The sequence below is a fragment of the Aphelocoma coerulescens genome, chromosome 23 (genome assembly GCF_041296385.1).
Source record: "Aphelocoma coerulescens isolate FSJ_1873_10779 chromosome 23, UR_Acoe_1.0, whole genome shotgun sequence".
Taxonomy (NCBI): domain Eukaryota; kingdom Metazoa; phylum Chordata; class Aves; order Passeriformes; family Corvidae; genus Aphelocoma; species Aphelocoma coerulescens.
The window spans coordinates 7,549,739-7,571,711 of record NC_091036.1 but is presented as its reverse complement, the minus strand read 5'-3'; the positions used below and the strand labels follow the sequence as shown (position 1 = coordinate 7,571,711).

Sequence of the window (21,973 nt, the reverse complement as noted above, 5' to 3'; positions counted from 1 at the left end):
CACAGGTGGGAATCCCTGGGTGGGTTAATCTGAGCTCGCACTCCTTCGGGCAGCAAAGCCATAGTTTGGGTTTGGGGTCTGCAGTCCCCAGCCCTGGGGAAGGATTCAGAGCCTGACCAGGATGATCCTGCCCCACCCTGCACTTGGGCTCTTTAACCCGTTGCTGGTTCCCATGGGGAGACCCCGGTGGGGTCCCCTTCCCCAGCAAGGACACCTGTGGGGTGTGGATGGCTTGGCCTTGGATCCGGCGGCTGTGGCAGCCCCTGCCAAAGGTGCTGAGCTGCTGCCAAGTTTTGGCAGTGCCGAGCTGAGAGGAGGCTGCAGGGACGCTCTGTTCCACCAGTTCTGTGGAGAACCAGCGGCGGGTGAAGGGCAGAGCCCCAGATCCCAGCGCAGGGACTGTGGGTGAGCTCGGCTGCACCATCACCCCACAGAGCACCCATGGGTGCCCCAAATGCCAAAGGGCAGCACCAGAAGGTGCATCCCAAACTATTTTGTGGTTCTGTGATCACCCCAGGAAGAGGGGCACCCAGTTAACCCCAGCCCTGGGGACGCTGCCCAGGCCAGCGCACGTCTCCAGCCCCTGAGCCGAGGGCAGGCGTGGGCTGGGCGCTGGCAGGAGGCAGAGGATGCTCGTGGCTGTTCCCAGCGGCACTGGAAGGATGCTCAGAGCCCGTCTGGCCACCCTGCCCAGCCCTGCTGCTCCCCCTGGCCGTGGGGACGCTGCCAAGCTCCCAAAACATCAGCGGACAACGCATTTTTCCAAGGGGTGCTCACAGCGCCCCGGGTCCTGCGGGCACTGCCCATTGCTCCTTCCCAGCCTGGCTTGGCCCTTCCCCCTGCACAGGAGGGTGCAGAGCCACGGATGGCTGAGACCGGCCCCAAACTGTGCCGCAGCCCAGTGTGGGAAGCTCCTGGCTCCCATCCCCGTGGCCACACGGCCGATGGCAAAGCGGTGCCAGCCCTCAGTGTCTTCCCTTGGCTCCCTGCTCGGGCCTGCCCAGGCAGGAGCCGTTCCCCTCCTCGAGCGGAGCAGAGCCAGACACCAGCGTAGAGTAAATAGGAGAAACTTTCATTTTGTTACAAAAGTAAAAGGCATAAATACATGGTGAATCCTACATGGCTGGGGCAGGCCTGGCTGCTCAAGGTGCTGAGGGGCTGGAACCCCTTCCCCTAAAACCAGAGCCGTGCTGAGATGAGGCTGGCAGGGGGGAGCTGGCCTGGGGGGCTGCAGGGATAAACTGACCAGGAATGAATTCCCATGGGGAGAGTCCTCCGGTGCACGGACACGGCTCGGAGGGGCTGGGGGGGTTGTGTGGGGCCCCTGGCTTGGCTGTAAACGCTCTGGAGTGATCCTGCTCCTTCCAAAATCCCATTGGAATGCCAACCACGACATTCCAGCATCTATGGCGGGCAGACACCGTCACTGAGTGTCCAGCTGGTGGCCACGGGGAGCCACCAGCGGCCTCGGGGTCCGTCCGGCGGCGGGAGACAGCAGGAACTCCGGTTATTGCACTCGTTGTTGGGGTGGCTGTATGGCTTCGAGCTCCGAGCCCGCGGGACGCCCGTCCCGGCTCCCGGAGGGGGCTGGAAAAGCTTTTCCGTGCCGCGGCCGCTTCCCCCCGCTCTGGGGGAGGGAGGAAGGCGCAGCCCTGGCGAGCGGAGGCACTCGAGGTGGTCATGGCTGTGGGCTCGGCTCCCGTGGGATCTCCACGAGAGGCAGAGGCTGCTGGGGCTCGTGGCACTGGATCCGCCCAGAGCGAGGAAGAGGAGAGGGGAGGAAGAGAAGGAGAGGGTTAGTGCCAGAAATAGAGGAGTGAGGAGAACGGGAGCAGGGCGGAGCACCCAGGCTCGCTGGCAGAGGGGGAACAGGCTGGGATGAAGGGAGGAAGGGGCTCCATCCCCGCCCTGAGGCCCAAGGAGCTCATGGGGTGCTGCAGGAGGGGGCAGAGGGGCAGCTCCACGGCCCACGGGTGACACAGGTCACTGACATGCCCTGAAGGAACTTACCTCGGCCACAGGAGGAGGAACTGGGTGTTGCAGAGAGGAAAATGGGCAGAGGGGCCAGAGGGGTCACCTGAGCCACAGAACAGGTCAGGAATGGGGGTACAGGGGCCAGCCCTGTCCAGGCCACAGCTCCCTCCAACACCAAATCTCTGCCTTGGCTGGGGTCTCCTCACACGGCCACTGCAGGCTGTGCTCCAGCCAGCCCCAGGCTCCAGAACCCTCTGCCATCCCCGGCCACACGGGTCCCACCCGGGTCCCACACGTGTGCCCATGCAGACTGGGTGGCTCCAGCCCATGCCAGGCCCAGCACAGAGCTGGGGGAAACCAAACCCATCCTGTTCTGGCAAAGCCTTCAGGTGCCCCCTCACCCTCCCAGCCCTGGGACCCTGCCCCCGTGCCGGTGGGATCCTGCTGGGATGGATGGGGCACACGGATGTCAGCACAGCTGGGGGTGATGGGCTCCGAGGACAGAGCTGTCATGCAGTGGAGATGAGATGGGTGGCTCGAGTGGGTGACAGGGAGAAGAAAGCACTTTCTTACCAGGTAACCCTCAGAAATCAGGGCAAACGTCCGGGGAAGGGCAAATCCCGTCAGGCTGTGCAGGAAATGGCAAAGTCCTGGCAGGCATCCTCCTGGGGAAGACACCAGAGGTTATGCACCTCACACCTGGCACGGGGCCCGAGGGGCTGGCACAGACGGGGAGCACAGATCTCAGCTGCGGAAAGGACACTGAGGTGACAACAGTGGGGAGGGGATGAGCCCCTGCCCAGCCTGGAAATGCGGGACAGCAAAATCCCTTCACTCCAGCAAGTCACAGCAGCACCAGCCGCTGCTCATCCCTCGTAGCAGGAGCTTCCAGGAGCTGCCAGGTGAGGCCTGAGCCTAACAGAGTCCAGCTGGCACATGAGAGATGCCAAACACCAGGACACACCCGCCCTCTTCTGTCTTCAAGGAGGAAAATAATCATCCAAGCAGTTAACTCTTTAAAAATAGAATTTTATTGAGTAACAAAGGAAACTGGTTTAAATAAAAACAGGAAGGAGTCTGGCCCCTGGTAACCCCCTCCTCACTGCTCCTCTGCCATCCCCCTGGCACAGGCACTCACAGAGTACAAAGCATGATGCTGGTGAACTCAGGGGGGCTGGGCTGCCCCCCAAAACCTGCTGCCCCTGCCCGAGGTTGAAACTGGTCTGTCTGCTCCAAGGAAACCTGACAGCAGCTCGGCACTGTGAGCCTCTGCCCTGGTGCCAACGTGCACAACGCTCCCTGCGCAGGATAGAAAACGTTCTACGTAGAAAAAAGTCCTACAAATTGTGCAAAAATATCCAGCAGCTTTTAATAACACGATTCAAGTATTGCTACAAGGTTTGTGACTCTCCCTTCGCCCCAAGGACACAGAGCTGGCTGCCTGGGTGCTCATGGGTGAGCAGCTGGAATGGCTCCCAGGGCACTGGGGACAGCCCTGGGGACACTCTGCTGTTCAGAGACCCAAACCAAGAGCACACCATGAGCTTATTGGAGACCAGCACCCTCTCGCTGCTTCCTCTGTGAAGCTCCACCTGGGAAGGGTGTGACCCTCAGGAATTCACACACTTTTCCGTTGCCTTTTGGTTTCCCGCAGTCAGGGCACAACCCAGGGAAGCTCCAGCTCCCAAACCTGACCCCTGTAGCTGTGACCTGCATCTCAGGAGAGTCACAGAGCACAGAGTGTTTCTTCTTCCCCGTTAGAGGAGGGGCCCCCCACTCGTGTCCTTGCTGCAGAATGTGTCTGACCAACTGGCAGGGCCAAAACACAGCCACCCCCAGCAACCAGCCAGAAACGGGACCAGCAGGGATCACCCAGGACAGCCTCACCTGCCCCAGCTCTGCTGGGAGCCAGAGTCCTCCCAGCTGGACAGCCCAACTGACCAAGGCACAGCAGCTTCTGGAGAGGGGAAGCTGCTCCAGCCTGAGAGACAGAGCAGCCCTTCCAGGTGGGCACAGGGAGTGGGATGTGTTCATGCAGACAACAGGGACACAGTGCCCACCTCCCACCTTGGCCCACCTCATGATTCCTGGCAGGATTCACAGAGATCCCCTGGAGCTCAGGGGTCTGGGGGCTCCCCAGGGACCCCCCTGCTTCCAGCACCAGTCCAAGGGTCCCATGAGCTGTCGGGCTCTGTCAGGCAAACCCCCTGACAGGCCACGTCACAGTGAAACAAATAAACAAAAAGTAATAAATAAGTGTAAAAAAAGAAGGCAACACATGGCTCGAGTCCTTGGCAGCTCTGGGTCCCAGGGCTGTCCCTCCTGAGGCCAGGGACGTGACAGGGGAAGGAACTGGCTGGAGCAAGGTGCAGGCACAGCAGGCACTGGGAACATCACAGCACTGCTAGGGAATGCCTCCTACCATGCTGGTGTCAGTTTTGGCTCCAAAGGAAGGGATTTCGCTCTTGGGACTGGACGGGGTCCCAATATCTGGCTGGATAAATCCTCTTCTGTCTATCAAACTGGAAAACAGGAAGGGAAAAGGAGTTCAGGGAATGAAGACTGGAGCTGGGAGCTCACAGGCCACAGGGAAGGCTCTCCTGGGAGCTGCTGAGCACAGCACAGGCAGGGTGCTGGAGCACGGGGTTCCTGCCCAACAAGAGCCACAGACCCGTCCCATGAGCCACAGACCCGTCCCATGAGCCACCCACCTCTCTTACAAGCCACAGGCCAGCCACAAACTCAAAGGGGAACTGGCCAAAGGGCTTCACAACATGAAACCAACATTAAAGAGGAACAAACTGGAATAAAACACTGTTCTCCTCCCCACAGCCTCCCAGCCTGGCTCTCTGAATGCACAGATTGACCAGCTTGGAATGGCAGCACCGCATTTTGGCACCTCTGAACCCAACAAAAAGCCTGGGGACACTTCAGGGAGCAGGGCTGGATATAAAATACAAACCACGCTTTACTCTGCTGCTGTTACACCGAGTTAGCACCACCAAGCTGCTTCACGACTCCAAACTGGATCCTCCAGGGATCTCCAAATCCCCAGGACAGGCTGGGAGCGCCAAGGCAGGTGCTCAGCTCCAGCGAGGAGCAGAGCAGGGCCTGACTCTGCCCAACTGCACCACCTTGTGACGAAGCTGCAGCTGTCCTGTGCTCGGGGACACTCGCAGCCAGGGAAGAGCCTTTGGCGGGGGATACTGAGCATCCCTGGTGATCTCAGTGCTGGTGAAGCCCAGGGTCTCTGCCCTGCCTGGTGTGGATCTCCCTTGGCTGTTTGCCACGAGGCTCAAGCCTCAGAGTACACGAGCAAAAATGTGCCAAGAATCACAGAATCATGGAATGGTTTGGGGTGAAAGGGACCTCAAAGATCACCTCAGTCCAACCCTGGCCACGGGGACCAGAAGTGCCTGTACTGGTATTGACCATCTGCTGCCAGATCCTTTGGTGCTGTTCTTCCCCTCATCCAACTGCAGGATTTGTCTTATCTCCAAGTTCCGTTAAACAGCTACAAGTGCCCCAAACTCATCATGTTCCAACACAGCTCATCTCCTACTCATCCATCTCCAGACTTTCTCTGCAGAGTGGGAAGCTTTCCTCCTCACCATCAGAGCACATGTGTTTGTGCTGATGTGGACCATGACAGATCTGTCCTTCCCAAGGCCCCCCTCCCACAGCAGGATGCAATTCCCAGTGCCTGGAAGTCTCTTACCTGGGATGGAATGGTCCACACAGCACTGCACAGCAGTTCGTGAGGATGCTTTTATGGCTGTAGGGATTGGCAAACTCCGAGCCCCTCTTGTTTGACCAGGACCCTTTGATCTGAAAGGGATGGACACAGATTAGGAGGGGAAGGATGCGAGAGCAGACAGTGACATGGTAATGGATCCTTGCTGCAGGGCTGGGAGGTTGGGAGCCCCCAAGCTGTGCCCTCCAAGTGCTGCACAGCAACGTGTCACTGCCACCACTGTCACCACTGTCACCATCTGCCACACCAGCCCCATCCTCCTCCTTCCCTCGTGCTCTCCGAGGCTGGCAGCCCATCAGAGCAGCTCGTGGTCCCTCCTGGGCCCCTCAGGCTGAACAGACAGCGAGGGGATTCCCAGCCCAGAGGCTCCTCTGTCCCCAGCCCAGCAGCTGCCCGGGCTCTGCTTTTGAAACCGCGCGTGGCACAGGCGGGTGGGCAGCTGCCACACCTGGCCCGGGCTGCACTGAACCATCACCAGCATTTACCAGCACATTTCCTCCTCTTGTTTTACTTCCTCTCCCCAGCTGCAGCAGAAGGCTGGAGCCATGGGCAACCAGGCCAGAGAGGCAACGGGCCACTGGTGCTCCCAGTGCTGGGGTACAAACTGTGAGCTTCACTCACACAGCCCTGAGCAGTTCTTCCACACCTCTGGATGTAAGGTGGAGGGGAAAGGGGAAAAGGCAAAAAAGAAAAGGGATGCAAACATGCCTTCTGCAGTGCTGGAAGATCCCAGCAAGGATTACAGGTACTTCTGGCCTGAAGGGTGAATTTTGATTCCAAGGATCAGACAGATCCTGCTTCTCCATACAATCTGCCCCACTCGGGGCATTCATTTGGTCTTTGGAGTCTGTGCACACCCCAGATTTGAAGGTAAATCTCATCAGATGTCTGTGCATCATTTGCTTATTAGAGATGAGGAACTGCCAGACACAAAGGGACTGGCCCAGGGTCTCAGAGGAAACCCGTGGTTACACGGGATGCTGAATTCAGATCACCAAGTTCACACCCAAATACACCTCTGGGCTTTTTAATCTCAGAACTCCTAATTTTAAGCAATGCCACAAACAGACTGGAAAAAACACACACGTGATGGTTCTAACTCAGCCACCTGGAAGTGCAGCCGTGGGCAGAGGCAGTTTGCTCTGTGCTGGGCTATCACAGGCAGTGAAACACTGCACTGAGGCAGCCAAGAGTTCCCTGAAGACCTGCTCAGGATGGGCCATGGACAGCCTGGCAGCAGGACAAGCACCCAGGTACTTACATCTTCATTCGTCGTCAGGTTGGAGGCGACTAAATAAGTGTGAAAACCTGAGAGGCCCAGAATAGACCAGACTGAGAAAAAACAAATCACCAGCTCCAGCACAGTGAAACAAAAGTCAAGGAAGTCTCAAGGAACAAAATCATCCTGCAAGGAGAGGCAGAGGACTGTTTGGTGAGGTTTGGGCAAGCTTCCCATTCCCTGAGCTGGTCCGCAGGGATCCACCAAGGCACAGCCTGCTCCAGCTCTTCCCTTTCCACCTCAACTTGCAAACTGGGAAACAACTCTGTCACCCACCCTTAGTCCCAGGTAGCCAGGGGGCTAAATTAATTTGAGGAAAGGACACCGGGGTGACCTGCAAAGAGCTCCTGGCCCCTCTCTGTTAGTGATTAGTGGTGCTGGGCACCCCGAGCAGCTGCTGCCAGCAGAAGGATATCTCGCAGGGGTTGTCTTCAGAGTGGCCAGGAACCCATCCCTCTGAGAGCCTGCAAAGCAAAATAAAACAAGGAACGGCATCCCAGCAGGCAGCCCTGCCCCTCCAGCCAGAACTCCACCCCCATGGGCCGTGTGGATGTGTCTGTCTGCCTGAGGAACATCTGCAGTCTGGAACGCTGCAGAAACGTCAGCGCACGGACACGGCTCCGGGAGCTTTGGGGGTGGTGGGAAAGTCACCTTCCCTGCCAGGGGAAGGGCAGATGCACCACCAGCTCATCTGCTCTGGGCAAGAAAATCCCATCCCCAGCCCCCAAAGTCCCTCTGCAGCGAGGTGCAGCTGGATCAGGGGCTTCCTCATGTCTGAGACCCTTTAATCCCTCACCTGGTGTGACCCACCCAGACCCTTGCTGTGCTGTGTCCCACAGGAGCAGTGACCCAGAGCTGTGCTGGGAGCACCACAGCCCCTCCAGGCCAGGGACTTACGCAGGGTGAGGTGGGTGACGACACAGGCGAAGATGAAGGCGGTGAGGAAGGACAGGGAGAGGATGAAGGCGTAGAAGTAGCGGTAGTTGCGCTTCCCCACGCAGTTGCCCACCCAGGGGCAGTGGTGATCGAATCTCTCTGGAACGAAGGCTCGTGGTGAGCGGGGCTCCTGCCACCTCGCACCCAACACGGAGCAGACTCTGCTCAGCCTCCCAAAATGAGGAGCTGCAAACCCATCTTCCCCCTCCACCTCGAGTCCAGAGGCACAAAGTTTCCGTGGTGTCTGTACCAGCCTGGGGACAGCCAGGCCACACACAACGAGGAGCCCGCTGCAAACCTCGTGCTTGTGGAACTGCATTTTCCAGAACCCTCTTCCCATAACCAGGGCAAACAGAGCCATGGAGTCTTGGATGTGCTGCCCCTTGCCCTGAGCCACTGCACTGGTGCTGCTCTGAATTTAAATGCGAAGGAGACAGCCCACCCAGTATCTTCTTTTATAATCCTTCAGGAGAAGCAAAAAGCAATCTGTCCAGGAACACAAGTGACAGGATCAGTGACAGGACCTGAGGGAATGGCTGGAGCTGTGTCAAGAGAGGGTCAGGCTGGATATTGGGAAAAACTTCTTCCCCCAGAGGGTGCTGGGCACTGCCCAGGCTCCCCAGGGAATGGTCCCAGCCCCGAGGCTGCCAGAGCTCCAGGAGCGTTGGGACAGCGCTGCCAGGGATGGCCAGGGTGGGGCTGTTGGGGTGTCTGTGCAGGGCCAAGAGCTGGATCAATGATCCCTGTGGGCCCCTTCCAGCTCAGGATATCCTATTACTGACCACATTTCCCCTCACACCCAGCCCCGTGCCCCCTCACCGACGCAGTTGTCGCAGACGCTGCAGTGGGAGGTGCGCGGGGGCCGGAACATCTTGCAGGTGTAGCAGTACTTGAGCTTCACCACGTACTTGTTGATCACCACCTCCATGGTGCGGGCCGGGGGACGGTACGTGGAGCTGCCCATGCTGTCTGCAAGGACAAGGAGGGGCACTCACACCCCTGTGTCACCCCTGCGTCACCCCCAGCTGCCTCCTAGCCGGAGCAGGGGCCGGCACATGCTCTCCTGGCTTGAACAGAAGACAAGACAGGATTTGTTGCAGGGTGGGCAGCCAAGAGCTCCAGTCAGCTCCTCGCAGCATTATTTATGGCCTGTCTTTGTTCAGTGGCAACGCTGCTGGGATGCCAAGAGGAAGCAGTAAGTGCCCAGTGCTGTGGGAACGTCAAGTAATTTATAAATAATGAGTGTAAAGCAGCAGCCCAGGAACAGCAGCTCATCTCTGCGTGTCCAGTGGGTCACAACAGCAACACAGGCTGTCAATGCACGTGTGGCTCTGCCTCTGCTGTGACAGGAACCCGGGTGGCCCTGGCAGGAGCATCCCTGCCACTGCCTGTCACTTCACAGCCTCCAGGGATTCCTCCTCCTCCAGGTTTAAACTGAGGATTTTTAGGGACACTGCAAGTTACATCCGTGTGTGCTGGCACTGCATTATTCCCTGGGGGCTGGAGACTGTTCCTGTGCACAGCAAAAGCTGGGAACCCCCTGTGTCACGTCGGCAGTTTTGGGGGTTATTCCTTTAAGTCATTCCCTAAAAAAGTACCTTTCCAACTGTGAGGAATTCTTTGAAAATAGCGATGCAACCATGAGCATGCTAAGAGGATAAAAAGTGGATTATATTAACAGTAACAGCTGGCACATCAGGCAGCATCTGCAGCCAGATTACTGCTTTAGGCCCTTATAAATAGAAACATGGATCACCACTCTGGGGATATTTAAAAACGATTTTTAAAGTCAGATGTAGAATTACTGCCTTGCATCTGTGTTCAGTGGGACAGATTCAAGCTGTCTCCCATCAGCTCTTCTAAAGCATTTATTACAACCTGTCACATCAACGAGGTCCACAGCTCCTGGATGCAAACATCTCCTTGGCTGTCCCCAAACCAGCATGACAGAGCAGTTTTTAGAAGAGGACAAACATTAGCCTACTCTAAAGAACACCCTGCAGCACAGCAGGCTCAATGGCAAATCACAGTATCAAAAAGCATTAATTATCCTTCAACTCTGCTGCCTGGGAAAGCGCTGGGACTAAACAGGAACAAAAAGCACCTGAGCTGCTCTGCAGATCCTCTCTGAGGCACTGCCTGCTGTGCCAGAGGAGCTTGTTGCACTTCTCACCATGACTGGTGAACACTGTCAAGCCTCACAGTCTGATACTCTGGATTCTTCTCCCCCCTGGAAAAACCTTAAGGAGTCAAGACCCAAAAAAGGGGCCTCACTGAGCCTGAAAGGTGCACAGACACACACAGAGCTACGCACAGAACCAAACACAGGAGAGTGGTCAGAGCTCTCACCAATTCGCTTTTCCAGGTCTGCAGCCTCACTGGGGGTGGCTCTGGGCAGGATTCCTGGGTCTCTGAAGCTCGTCTGGAGCAGGCAGCTGATGACAAAGAAGAAGAGGACGGCGGCGATGATGGGGATGGCCAGGGTCAGGTGACTGGCAAGGAAGGGGCAGCTGTTAAAAGATAAATGAAATGGAATTGTTATCAGTCATTGCACAGACCCACTGTCAGCTGGGACATCACACCACGAACTGTCACGGAGTAGAGGGCTCAAGCACTGTTGCTTTGTGGAGCCTTGTGGGTCAACAACCTTTTTGGAGGTATCAACCTTTTGGGGGTTATCAACCTTTTTGGGGGTGTCTTGTTCAGAGCCAGGAGTTGGACTCGATGATCCTTGTGGGTCCCTTCCAGCCCAGGATATTCTGAGTCTATGAACAGCAAGAGCCAGCCCCTAAAACACTGGAGTGGAACTGGGAAGAGGGGGTCTGAGGCACCAAGACACACCCAGGGCCCTGCACACAACCTCTTCGATCTTCTGCAGTCCCAGAACCACATCTCAAAAACCCACCAGCTGCCCCAAAGCCTGGTCACCTCTACAACAGCAGCACCAAGAATACAGGAACAACACCCTGAGCTGTGCAGGGATCAGAATCGCTGTGACCAGGATCCCACTGGGTCCAGCATGGACTTGGCTTTGATCCAACAGCTTTGTTGCCTCTGGATGACTCTGTGCCCTTCAGGGCATGCCAGATGTTTGGCTGAGGACACCTCCCAGCACCGGGTGCTGTGACAAAGCCACCAGGCACCTCAGCAGCTGACCTGGGGCTGTTTTTCCATAGATGGGGACCGGTGTGATCACACCCCACACCAGGGCAGCTCCGTTACCCGAAGGTGGCAGCTGAGGACAGCAGAGGACACAGCCCTGCACGCACAGAGCCACTGTCCACTCCTGCAGAGGACTGATCAGCACCCAGAGCCAGCACAGGACAGGCTGCCCCAGCCCTGACAGCTGCAGGCAGTGCTCAGGCTCTGCAGCACTCTGAGAGGATTAAGCAACTTTTGTTTCACCTCTCCAGCTCAGCTGTCCAGAACAAAGCAGCCACCGAGCAACAAAACCCCTTCAGTCCAAGCCTGAGCCCCTCAGTCACCAACAGAAAGGTCTGTGGAAAGGAGAGACGTGAGCTTGTTGTCACCCCTTTCCTGGGAGAACCTCCAGAGCCCACTCTGCCCCACCAGGGAACAAGAAATCACATAAATCAGAGAATCCCCAAATGGTTTGGGAAGGAAAGGACCTTAAAGCCCATCTCATTCCACCCCTGCCATGGGCAAGGACACCTTCCAGTATCCCAGGTTGCTCCAAGCCCTGTCCAACCTGGCACTGGACACTTCCAGGGATCCAGGGGCAGCGACATCTGCTCTGGGCACCCTGTGCCAGGTTTTCCCATAGAAACCATGAAGTGCAGACACAGGCAAGATGCATTTGCTGTCAACCAGCAAACTGCAGCCTGTGCAACAGAGGCATCCTGCTAAAATAACAACTTGGAGAGCCCCAGGGCATCTTCAAACACGAGAGAGTGACTCGGCAAGAAGGGAGGCAGAGCAGATGTCCTGGGTCCTCTGCCTGGCCACACAAAGCCGTTACTGTGCTGAGCTGCCCGGCAGCCCCAGCCCCGGTGGGTGATGCTGAGAAAGGGGTTTTTCCATCGGGATGCTGCGCCTGCTTCCCGCAGCTGCCTGTCCCTTTCAGCTCATCTGACTTCTCAGAACCTCTAATCCGATCAAATACTTTCATCTCCCCACCAGCAGGCTCGGGCAGCTTTACTCCGACACTTGCAGGGATAACGCCGTGATCCAAAGGCAGGCGTGGCCCCCCGCTCCAGGGAAATGCGGCTCCTGTCCCTCCCGTGACAGAAACAGAGGCAGGACATCAGAACCCTCCGAGGTGTCAGGAACCCACGGTGCTCCTTCCCCAGCTCCCCAGTGCAGCTCAGGACACAACGGGATGCTCCTGGCTCTCCCCTCTCTCAGGCTGCAGGAGCAGGGAGCTTCCCTGGACCAGCTTTCCAAAGGAAAGGGGCCTGGGGAGATGCAGCTCCCTCCTCCCCAGACTCCGCTGCACAGGGGGGGCCGAGCTCCAGTGCAGACCCTGGAGGTGGGACCCCGAGGCGTGTCACCATTTAGAAGAAACACCGTTCCTAGATCCCAGTAGTGGACAAAGCCCACGAGCCTTGGGGGTTTCCCGGCTGCAATTCTGGGCCAATTCTCTTCTTGGGAGCAAGAGGAGAGACTTGGGGGCTGCATTTAGAGGCCGGGAGGGCATCCTGGGGGCATGTTAAACCCCTTCCTGGGGCCAGACTGAGCAAACAAGGTGCAGAACAACCCCTGCCCCTCATAAATACACCTGGGGACAGGTGATGGGGCAGTGACTGCCTGCAAAGGGGGTCTGGGGGCTGTACCGTGGGAAAGGGCTCGGGGGGCACCGGGGAGAAGGGAGGGATACCGGGGATCCCACGGGGGGAGGATGTCCCCCAGCCCACCCCCTCCCAGCAGGGGGGCCAGCGTGGGTTGCCAGCTAACCCCGGCTCCCCCAAAGGAGGGGCTTAAGGAGGGGGACAGGCGCTGCTCGGAGCCCCAAGGGGAGGACCCGAGGCACGGACCCCGCACGGCTCTGGGGTCCCGAGCCCCGCCGGCCCCAGACTCACTCGAAGGCGAAGAAGAGGCCGCTGGTGGCCAGGATGAGGCCGAGCGTGAGGGCGAAGACGCCGCTGTGCCGCGCCAGCATGAGGCGGCCGCCGCAGTAGAAGCGGTTGCGGCCCGGGAACACCTCCCACTTCCTGCGGGGCCGCCGCGCCGCTCCGGCCCGCGGGGCGACGGCGGCCGCGGGGGGCGGCGACCCGCCCGGGCCCGGGCCCGGCATCGCCGCCGCCCCGGGCGGGATCTGCCGGTACTCGCAGTCCTTCATGGCCCCGCCGCGGCGCCCGGAGCCCCGGCCCGGCCCCGAACCCCGGCCCGGCCCCGCCCCGATCCCGGCCCGGCCCCGAACCCCGGCCCGGCCCCGAACCCCGGCCCGGCCCCGCCGGCCCCGCCGGCCCCGCCCCGATCCCGGCCCGGCCCCGCCCCACCGCACAGCGCCCCCTGCCGGCCCCGCCGCCCCACCGAACCCCGATCCCGGGACCCCCGATCCCGACCTCGGCCCCGATCCCAACCCCAACCGTGATCCCGGTCCCTGCCCCGATCCCGGCCCGGCAGAGCGGGCTGAGCCGCCTCTCCGGTAACTTTCACGTGTTTATTGGGGTCGTGCATGTGCCCACACAGCGCCCGCCACCCTCTCCGTGCCCCCTGCCCAGCCTGGCTCGGAGCCTGGAACCGTAGCCGGCACCACGGGAAAGGAATCAGAGTAGTCTGAGCAGCTCAGGGCAGATGCACCCTCCCTGGCCAACTGCTGTGCCCACAACACATCCCAGGGAATCCCCAAATCCCTCACACAGATCCTGCTATAAATCAGTGCCTGCTACAATCTCCCCCAGGAGATGCAGGAACCGAGGAGCATTCCCCATCCCAGGCAGGTGACGGGAATTTTGGCTGTCAGCAATGACAGCAGAGCGGGGCAGGATGCTGCAGCATAACACCACGGAGAACATCCCGTCTGGGACATGGTAACGGAGGAGTAACACCTTTGTCACTGCAACAACAGCGTCATCACAGCCTCGCCAGGCTTTTAGAGCAGGTGAGTTTCAGTTCTGACCAGAGCTCCTGTCCCACGGCCGGTCTGTGCCAGCACAGCCCGCTACGTCCATGGGAAGAAGTTGCAGTGCAGGATCAGCCCCAGCAGCCAGTAGCACAGGAAGAATCCCAGGATGCTCTTGCTGAGGGGCGTGATCAAACGCCAGTTCAGCAGCAGCCTCACGACGAGGTTGTCCGGAGTCCCCTTCCCACAGGAACTGGGAGATGCTCTGAGAAGAGGCTTCCCAGAGGCTGGATTGTCAGTCCCTGTGCTCCAGAGTAAAGGTTCGTGTTCCTGAAGCAGGTGAGCAGGGAACCAGTACAGGATGGGAGATGAGGAGCCAAGGAACCGGGTCAGCACCTGAAGACAACAGGCAGAGGAGAAATCACCCAAACTGCTGTGACTGTCACTGCCCCAGCCCCACAAGGAATCCCTCCTGTGTCCTACCTGCACGTGCATGCAAGAGAATCCAAATGCCAGCAGGGCCGTGGCATGGACCACGTACACAAAGGCAGCAGGGCCACAAAATCCATCTCTTGGCTTTCCCTTCTCTTCACTCTTACTCCTCTCTAGACCAAGAGTCAGGCAGTGCCGGGGGTTTGTGCTGACATAGGTCCAGGCAGCCCATGAGCCCAGAAGGGTGACAGGCAGAGCAAGCAAGAAATTTGGGAGCTGTCTGAGCTCAAAGTACCTTAGAAAGCCCACGTTCCAGTAAGTGTCTTGGATATAGGAATAGACCACAGGGAAGCGCTGGGAGCACCAAGGGGGTTTAGCCCCATCCATGCCTGCCACACGGTAGCCCTTGTCCCGTGCCAGCTGCAGCAGTGGCTCGGGAACGGTCTGACCCAGGCCCATGCCGGGGCTGCAGAACCTCACGTAGGCATAGTACTGAAACAAAGCAAAAGGCAGAGAAATCCCGGCACACATCAGGGCTGCTGAAGATGCCAGGCTAAGCACCTGCTTCCACATCAGAGGGAGCTTCCTTACGGATGCTGATCCCACCTGCAGCTGGAGGGCAAAGCCCTTGCCGCGGGAGTAGAGGAAGAAGCCAGCGTTAATCAGCCCGTTGGCACGGGCCCCAGAAGCCAGGGAGAAGAGCAGCCCACTGAGCCAGCTCTGCCCCTTCTCCAGCTGCCACATGGCACTGAAGGCCAGGAAGGCAAACATGCTCTCCGAGTAGGCAGCTGCCATGAACACGCTGGCAGGGCTGAGGGAGAAGAGCAAGGCCGCCAGGAAGGCCTCGCCGCGCCGCCGCAGCACCGCCCGGCCCAGCGCGTACAGGGCAGCGGCCGCCAGCACGGACAGCAGCGAGTTCAGCAGCGCGGCCGAGAGCAGCAGGCGGCTGCGGGGCCGCAGCTGCGGGGGCCACAGGCACGCCAGGGCCCGCAGGCTCAGCGGGAACAGCGGCAGGAAGGCGCAGTTGTGCTCGAACAGGTACCCGCGCTCGGCGATGAACAGGAAATGCTCGGCGTCCCAGCGGCCCAGCCCGCCCAGCAGCCGCTCCAGCAGCGTGTCCCACGGGCCCGGCGCACCCAGCCGCGGCGGGGAGAAGGCGTCGGCGGAGTGATCCGGGATCAGCAGGTTAAACACAGCCTGGAAGACAAGAGAGGGATGAAGGCTGGCAGAGGTGCTCTGGTACTGAGAGAACCGGGCAGAACTCCTGGGGTTCAAACAAGGGGTAAGGGTGGCACTGCAGCCAGACCCCCTCAGATGGCCATGAGGTTGTGAAAAGGTGCAAACACAACCTTTTGGGGTATTTATTTACATCTGAACAGAATAATGCTCTGGTACAGATCCAGCACGAAGCCCTGAGGAACTGGCCAGGGAAAGCTGCTCATGGCTATGACTGGGCTCTGTGCTGGCTGTCACAACCAAGGTCTCCCATGCTCAGTGCAGGATGTCTCTGGAAATAAGACTTGGGAGGAGCGTGCAGGAGGAGATCATTGTTCCTTTTCTGTGGATAAACACGCTTTGAGCCAAACCAGCCTCTTGCAGCAGCAGCGTGAAAACACAGCAAGTTACAAGGACATTTATGCAACTTTACTTAACAGCAACCTGTAAGTAAAACCCGTTGGCTCTCCAGAGGAGAAGATGATTTCCCCATTGTGCAGAACCAGCTCATGGATCTCAGGGGGTACTGAAGGAAGAAGCCTGGGAGCAGCAAACCCCAGCAAAGCCTCTCTGGCTGGAGGACAGACTTGCCTGCAGCAGCAGTGCCAGGGCCCGGCAGCGCCCGGCGAACCACACGACCTCTCGGAGCTGGGGGTCCTCCCTGCTCCACAGCTCCATCCCGTGCTCAGGAATCGCTTCAGTAGGTCACCGATGCCAGGGGAATTCTCCCTCCAGTTTGGGAAACCTGGGTTGGTAAACAGAGAGGACAAAGAAAGGGATTTCTGGCTTCAGCCTCATCCGTGAATGTTGCGCCTTTGTTTGCAGTCAGGCACTTCAAAGGGTGCAAATCTCTGTGAACAGGAAAGTCACGTATGGAAAAGATCATGGATCTGGGAGATGACGCAGAGACCTCTTTGATATTGTTCCTATTAAAGAAAAAATCCCTGACTTCTTAACCTTGGCCAAGACACTGAGGGAGAGAGGTTATAGTGTGTTCTCTGACCCTGTTCCTCACCGGGCCCGAGTAAATCCCTGGAGCAGACAGGCTCCTCGGCTGCCTCAGCAGGAACACCAGCAGCTGGAGCCAGGGCTGCGCCAGGCATCCTCACACACATCCAGCTCCAGTGCAATGAATGGGATTTAAGCCTCTTGTTTTTGGAATAGAGACAGAATTCATGTGGACTCTGAGCGTAACCCCCATGTCAGCAGCTGCTGAGTGGGGCTGGTGGTGCTGCCAGGAGCTCCCTCCTCTCTCCTGCTCCATGTTTGCCCCGGGAAGCCCAGAATGGATTTACTCAGCTGGCTCACGGCACCAGCTCTGCCAGAGCAAGGTGGAACTCAGGCACACAGCTTCCCCCAGCACAGGCAGCACCTCCAGGACACAAACTCTGCCCCACTCCACCCTCACCACCTGCAATTTCCCAGTATTTTGGCAAAGCCCCTGGCACCTGCCTGCCGAGCACACTGCACATGCTGAGGTGGCTCCCGTCCACCTCCTCCCTGCAAACCTCACCTGAGGGATTCAAACCTCTTTGTGGAGCCTCCCCAGTTTAGTTTCTGCATGTCCTGGGTGCCGTGGTGGCCCAGCTCTGAATCCCTGGCCCTGAGCCACGGGAAGCGGGCAGGATCTGCTGTGCAGCTTTTTAAGATAAAACATTTCTTCCGTTGGTTTCCCGGCCACCAACTGCTTTTCACTTTGAGAAACACACAGCCCAGAGCTCTCGCTGGGTGCCAGTGACACCACATCCTGCCCTTCTCTCTGCTCCAGCACTTTATAACACACAGAGATCCCCAAATCGATCACTCCACAAGCTAAAATCACTGAGCTTTCCCTATTGCCATTGTGGAGAAAAAACCCTGCCAGGTTGAAACTGCACGAGAGGGCAGAGAGCAAATCCTCAGCAAGGCAAAAACCAAGATCCAAACTGGCTCACTGACAGCTCCAATCTCCAACCACAGGGTTATGCTTCCTATTTAACCACAAATAAAAGTTTTGGGGTTGGTCCTATTCCCCTTGTGCTCCCCAGCACTCACAGAGCAACTGGTGGGAGGCACATTCTCCTGCATCACGAAGCTGTGACGTTATTTTAAGCGAGGGGACACTTCAACCCAGCTGTAAACTCTTTTAAAGCACATTCACAGCTGCAAATCCTATTAAAGCACAGCGGCAAAAATTGTCCCGGCACTTTAAATATAGTTTTTTCAAAAAGCACAGAAAAAGCCTCGCCTGAATGTGCCAAGAGAACTCAAAGCACGCAGCTTTAAAAAGCCTGTTCCTGTCACGACGCAGCACACCTTGTAACAGAGCAAAGCCTACAAAAGAGCTGCAGCCCACAAGCCCCGTTTGGATAGAGAACGCAGCATCGGGAATGGCTCTGCCCCAAAAATCCTGTGGGAAAGAGCACCTGCATGAGCACAAAAAGGAGAGGGAGAGGCAGAAGTGTGTTAAAAATATTCCAGCAGAAAAAGATGCAAAATCTTAATTAAAGATGTTTTCCTCTCTGGGTTCTGCGCTTCCCTTTGCTCTCAGATGTGAATCACGGTTTGGAAGCAGCGCTGAAGGAGGGATGTGAATAGGGACAGAGCAGAGGCTGGGTGAATGAGGACGGGAGCGGGGATCCGGCGGGTCCGTGCAGCCGCAGTGCGGGGCGGGGACCAGCCGGTGGCAGCAGCCGCTCGCCACAGAGGCATTTCCTCCGCACGGCCGGCAGCCAGCTCCTGCCGGGGGTAAGGAACCCTGCTCCAGCCTGCATCCCAGCAGTCTGGGCACCTCCTGGTACCCCTCCAACCTGCTGTGAGATTCAAGAGACGCTCCAGACATGTTTTAAAACCCCTTCTAACCAGGATGCCAAAGGAATACAGCAGGATTTTGGAAATCCTGTTTGCCTGGTGCTGTTTCTGTGGGCCTGGGAGCTCTCGGCCATCTCTCCTGCCCGGTTCCATCCGGAGCCTGCAGCTCCAGCAGTGCTTCCCTCGTATCTGAACGCAAACGGGAGTGTTTTTACCTGTTGCAGCAGCTCACAGGGGTGAACTAAACCTGCTCTGGTTCAGAACCCAACTGTGCCCGCTCCGCTCGAGGCTCGGCTGCAGCTCCGCATCCCACAGGGACGGGACAAGTCCTGCTCTGCACCGCTCGCCCACGGAGCCGCCGGACCCGGGACTCCCCCAGGGCTGTTTCCGTGGCTGTTCTCTGATGGCCAAACCCACACGGGCAGGAAGGGGACGCAGAGCTTCCCCCTCGAAGACAAGACAAGTTGGTGATTTGCAGAGGCCTCGGCAGAGGCTGGATGGTGGCTGAAGTGCACAGTGGGATTAAGGATTAAGGACAGCTACGACCTGTGTGTTTAGGAGCGCCCGGACACAGGAGGGCACACGGAACAATCGGGCCCTGAGCACACGGGGCTGTCCCGGGGCCGTCTCCAAACCCCCCCGGTTATCGCCCGTGCCGCCAGCGAGGCCTCACAGCGCTGGCGGGGGGAACAGACCCCTCACGACCCCAGCCCGGCCCCGCGCCCGACACGGGCCCTCTGCCGCTGCTTCCCGCCAGGCCTCACCGTGCGGCTCCTGCCGCCCAGCGCCGGGGCCGAAGGCGGCGGGGACACCCCGATCCCGGTCCCGGTCCCGATCCCGATCCCGATCCCGTCCCGGTGCCGGTCCCGATCCCGTCCCGGTGCCGGTCCCGGTGCCGCAGCGCCCCCTTGCGGAGGGAGGGACGTAGGAGCGGCCCCGCCCCCCTCCCCCCCCCCCCCCCCCCCCACCTGAGCGCGCGGCTCCCTCGCGCGCCGGATCCCTCGCGCCGCCCGCTCCCCCCACGCGCGCGCGCAACTTCCGGGCGCGCCCCTTCCGGCGTCACGTGGCGGCGGCGCGCGCGTGTGCGCGCGGGGGGAAGGGGCGGGCGGCGCCATCTTTGCTGAGGGCGGGCGGGGACGCGGCCGGGCCGGGACCGGGGACGGGGACGGGGACGGGGACATCGCGCTCCGTGCGGGGCCCGGCGCTCTGCCCCGCCAGCAGCGAGCAGCACACCGACCTGAGCAGAGCTCCCGCTGGGGCACAGGCTGGGCCCGGCTGCCCCCAGCCCCCACATCCATGGACTTCCCTCTTTCCCAAGCCTCGCCTGGCAGAGCGGCCAGAATGCAAAATCTCTTCATGCTTTGGACCCAAATCCTTCCTTTCCTAGAGGAGTTCGTTAAACGCCTCTCCCACCTCTCTTCCGTTGGAGAAAACTTGGTTTCACCCCCAGCCAGATCCGTGATTAAAAACTGTCAGGGTCTGGGCCTGCCCGGATCCACCCTGGAATGAAGGAGAAACCATCACGGGCTGCTGCGTCCTTGAGGAGACTCCCTGAGTGCTTTTAACCAAGCATCAGGCTTGGAAGAACTCACGTTTTCTCTGCTGGAAAAAAAAAACGGGGAACGGCAGAGTGATGGGGGTCGAAAAGGTGTTTCAAGGAATTCCTGTAGGAATGGAAGGATTTGGGTACAAATCAGGCCCAAAGCATCAAGGATTTGAGCTGCAGGCAGGCAGGGTCGGAGGGCAGGCGTAGCTCCCCGAACACTCCCAGTGCCATACTGGGAACACTCTTCTCATTTCACTCATTTCTCGTCTCTGCCCTTGATTTTCCCCGTTTCAGAAGTGCGCGGTGGCCGTGGCTGTGCCACACAAGTGCAGGGGAGCAGAATTACTCCCCTCGGCTCAGCTGGGTGTATAAATACTGGTGAAATGGGTCTTCAGGAGCACTCCTGACTCTCCTTTCCCTCCCCAACGCGGCATTCACTCCAGTTTAAATCCACCACCACCACCACACAAGCACACACGAGCTGCTCACGTTACCTGCTTCCACCTCGCTGATGGCTCCTTTCTGTCCAGGAAAAGAAGTGAAACTTCAGCATCCGTTTCATCAGGTTAAACAAAACTCCTGGAATACAGAACTGAATTATCAGGAAGCTGGGTTTGCATCGACGGAGTGTGGCAGAACAGCAAAGTCCAGCAGAGCCCTGATCTCACACCTGGCTCCCAGCGTTTTTTAAAGCCAAGGAAGCCCCGCACCATTCCCGTCTTTTAAGCAATCCATTTGAAGGACTCTCCTGCCAGGACGAGCTCCCACCATTCCTGCTGATAGACAAGACTTTTCAGGAAAAAGGCTCTTTGATTTTGGCACAATTACTCCCAGGAATCTGAAGTTTGAGGAATGAAGGCTCTGGGAACTGAGAGCTCCCGAGGAGCGGACTGGGAAGATAAAACAAGGGGAATTTTTGAACAAAAATGACGTTTGCCTTTAAAAAAAGCTGCTTTTTCTTTAATGAGCTCAGAGCAGTTCTAGCTACCCTACTTGCAGTATCCACTGAGGACAAAGCCTCAGGCTCAGTGAAATACCCACTTCCAAAGCCCTGAACACGTGCAGATCCGCATCCAAAGGATGTTCGCTGTTTGCTGAAGGGCTGGGAGCTCTGTCTGCTGGAAAGGAGGGGAGGAAGTCGAGAGTCCACGCCACGCTCCCAAGAAAATGTGAAAAATGCGAGGGCAGTGAAAATTTTCCATTTTACAGAGCTGGGAGGAACTGCCTCCCTTCCCTCCTCCCTGGGGGCCACAGCTTCAGCTCCCGCTGCAGATCCCGAGCCTGGGCAGCTCTTAGGGAAAAATTCCACCGGGGAAAGCAGAGCCAGACCAGGCAGCATCCGATCTGAGCGAGGCAGGCTTTGGCAGCACCTGACACTGCTGCACCTTGCAGGAGGAGCTGAGCTGCCCTCCCTGTCCTGCCAATAAGAAAAACCCTTACAAACATCTTACCAAGATTTAATGTACATTTATTCTTAACACGTGGAACATATAGTATAAAGATTTCATACTGAATAAATGATATTCATTAAGCCAAAAAAGGAAAAAAGGGAGGAATTTACATCAAGTTTTTAGCTACATCGTCTGAAATACAAATATGCAGAATTCATCACTGAAAAATCTCAATTGTGTTTCTTCATCAGGAACTTCAACTGAACCTAGAACTTTTTCACACCTCGATTAGAAAGAAAACAAAAACAGGAAAAAATAAACTATAAGTTGATTGGCTGCTGAGACAGCAATGACTTTATACACAGAGACCTGTACAGCATCCTCCAGGGAGGGATGTCTGGCAAGAGATTAAATAATTGTGTCTCGCTTTTGCAGGTCATCAACTCGTTAACTCGTCATACTATAAAGGGGTGGGGAGGGGGACAAAACTGCAGGAGTCTCAGGGTATGTGCAATGTACAACGTCATATATATATACACACGTGGCAGCGCTGGGCTGCAGCTAAAGGTTAAAACCAGTTCTAAGAGGTGATCTCAGGGTTATTCATACAATCAAGGAGGAAGAGAGAAAG

General features: G+C 57.9%; 2 protein-coding genes across 9 annotated transcripts; both read right to left on the bottom strand.

The window, feature by feature from the left end:
• Nucleotides 1-1,039: 1,039 nt before the first annotated feature.
• On the bottom strand, nt 1,040-13,242 carry ZDHHC18 (zinc finger DHHC-type palmitoyltransferase 18). 3 transcript variants are annotated; one of them, XM_069036100.1, is made up of 10 exons: nt 12,983-13,242; nt 10,293-10,453; nt 8,763-8,912; nt 7,905-8,042; nt 7,423-7,471; nt 6,990-7,092; nt 5,693-5,802; nt 4,397-4,496; nt 2,548-2,639; nt 1,040-1,744 (listed from the first exon to the last, which is right to left on the bottom strand). In XM_069036100.1, the coding sequence occupies exons 1-9, from the start codon at nt 13,240-13,242 to the stop codon at nt 2,598-2,600; spliced, it is 1,113 nt and encodes a 370-aa protein (XP_068892201.1). In that variant the 3' UTR covers nt 1,040-1,744; nt 2,548-2,597. The 3 variants fall into 3 exon arrangements, with proteins under 3 accessions (XP_068892201.1, XP_068892200.1, XP_068892202.1); XM_069036099.1 differs by lacking the exons at nt 1,040-1,744; nt 2,548-2,639 and adding an exon at nt 2,995-3,273; XM_069036101.1 differs by lacking the exons at nt 1,040-1,744; nt 2,548-2,639 and having other exon boundaries at nt 3,181-4,496.
• Nucleotides 13,243-13,561: 319 nt separating this feature from the next.
• Nucleotides 13,562-20,511, bottom strand: PIGV (phosphatidylinositol glycan anchor biosynthesis class V). 6 transcript variants are annotated; one of them, XM_068994449.1, is made up of 5 exons: nt 19,170-19,251; nt 16,207-16,360; nt 15,007-15,597; nt 14,452-14,892; nt 13,562-14,364 (listed from the first exon to the last, which is right to left on the bottom strand). In XM_068994449.1, exons 2-5 carry the CDS (start codon nt 16,291-16,293, stop codon nt 14,068-14,070), a joined length of 1,416 nt encoding a protein of 471 aa, XP_068850550.1. In that variant the 5' UTR covers nt 16,294-16,360; nt 19,170-19,251; the 3' UTR covers nt 13,562-14,067. The 6 variants fall into 6 exon arrangements, with proteins under 6 accessions (XP_068850550.1, XP_068850547.1, XP_068850549.1 ...); XM_068994446.1 differs by lacking the exon at nt 19,170-19,251 and adding an exon at nt 20,446-20,511 and having other exon boundaries at nt 14,452-15,597; XM_068994448.1 differs by lacking the exon at nt 19,170-19,251 and adding an exon at nt 19,374-19,405 and having other exon boundaries at nt 14,452-15,597.
• Between the last annotated feature and the right edge of the window lie 1,462 nt (nt 20,512-21,973).

Coding starts and splice junctions, on each gene's coding strand:
- ZDHHC18 (XM_069036099.1), bottom strand. CDS start 13,242: ATGAAGGACTGCGAGTACCGGCAGATCCCGCCCGGGGCGGCGGCGATG. Junction 7,472..7,904: donor CGTCACCCACCTCACCCTGC/GTAAGTCCCTGG, acceptor TTTGCTTTGCAG/GCTCTCAGAGGGATGGGTTC. Junction 7,093..7,422: donor CTGAAGACAACCCCTGCGAG/ATATCCTTCTGC, acceptor CTTTTGTTTCAC/TGTGCTGGAGCTGGTGATTT.
- PIGV (XM_068994446.1), bottom strand. CDS start 16,293: ATGGAGCTGTGGAGCAGGGAGGACCCCCAGCTCCGAGAGGTCGTGTGG. Junction 15,598..16,206: donor CCCTGGCACTGCTGCTGCAG/GCAAGTCTGTCC, acceptor CTTGTCTTCCAG/GCTGTGTTTAACCTGCTGAT. Junction 14,365..14,451: donor TCTCTTGCATGCACGTGCAG/GTAGGACACAGG, acceptor TGTTGTCTTCAG/GTGCTGACCCGGTTCCTTGG.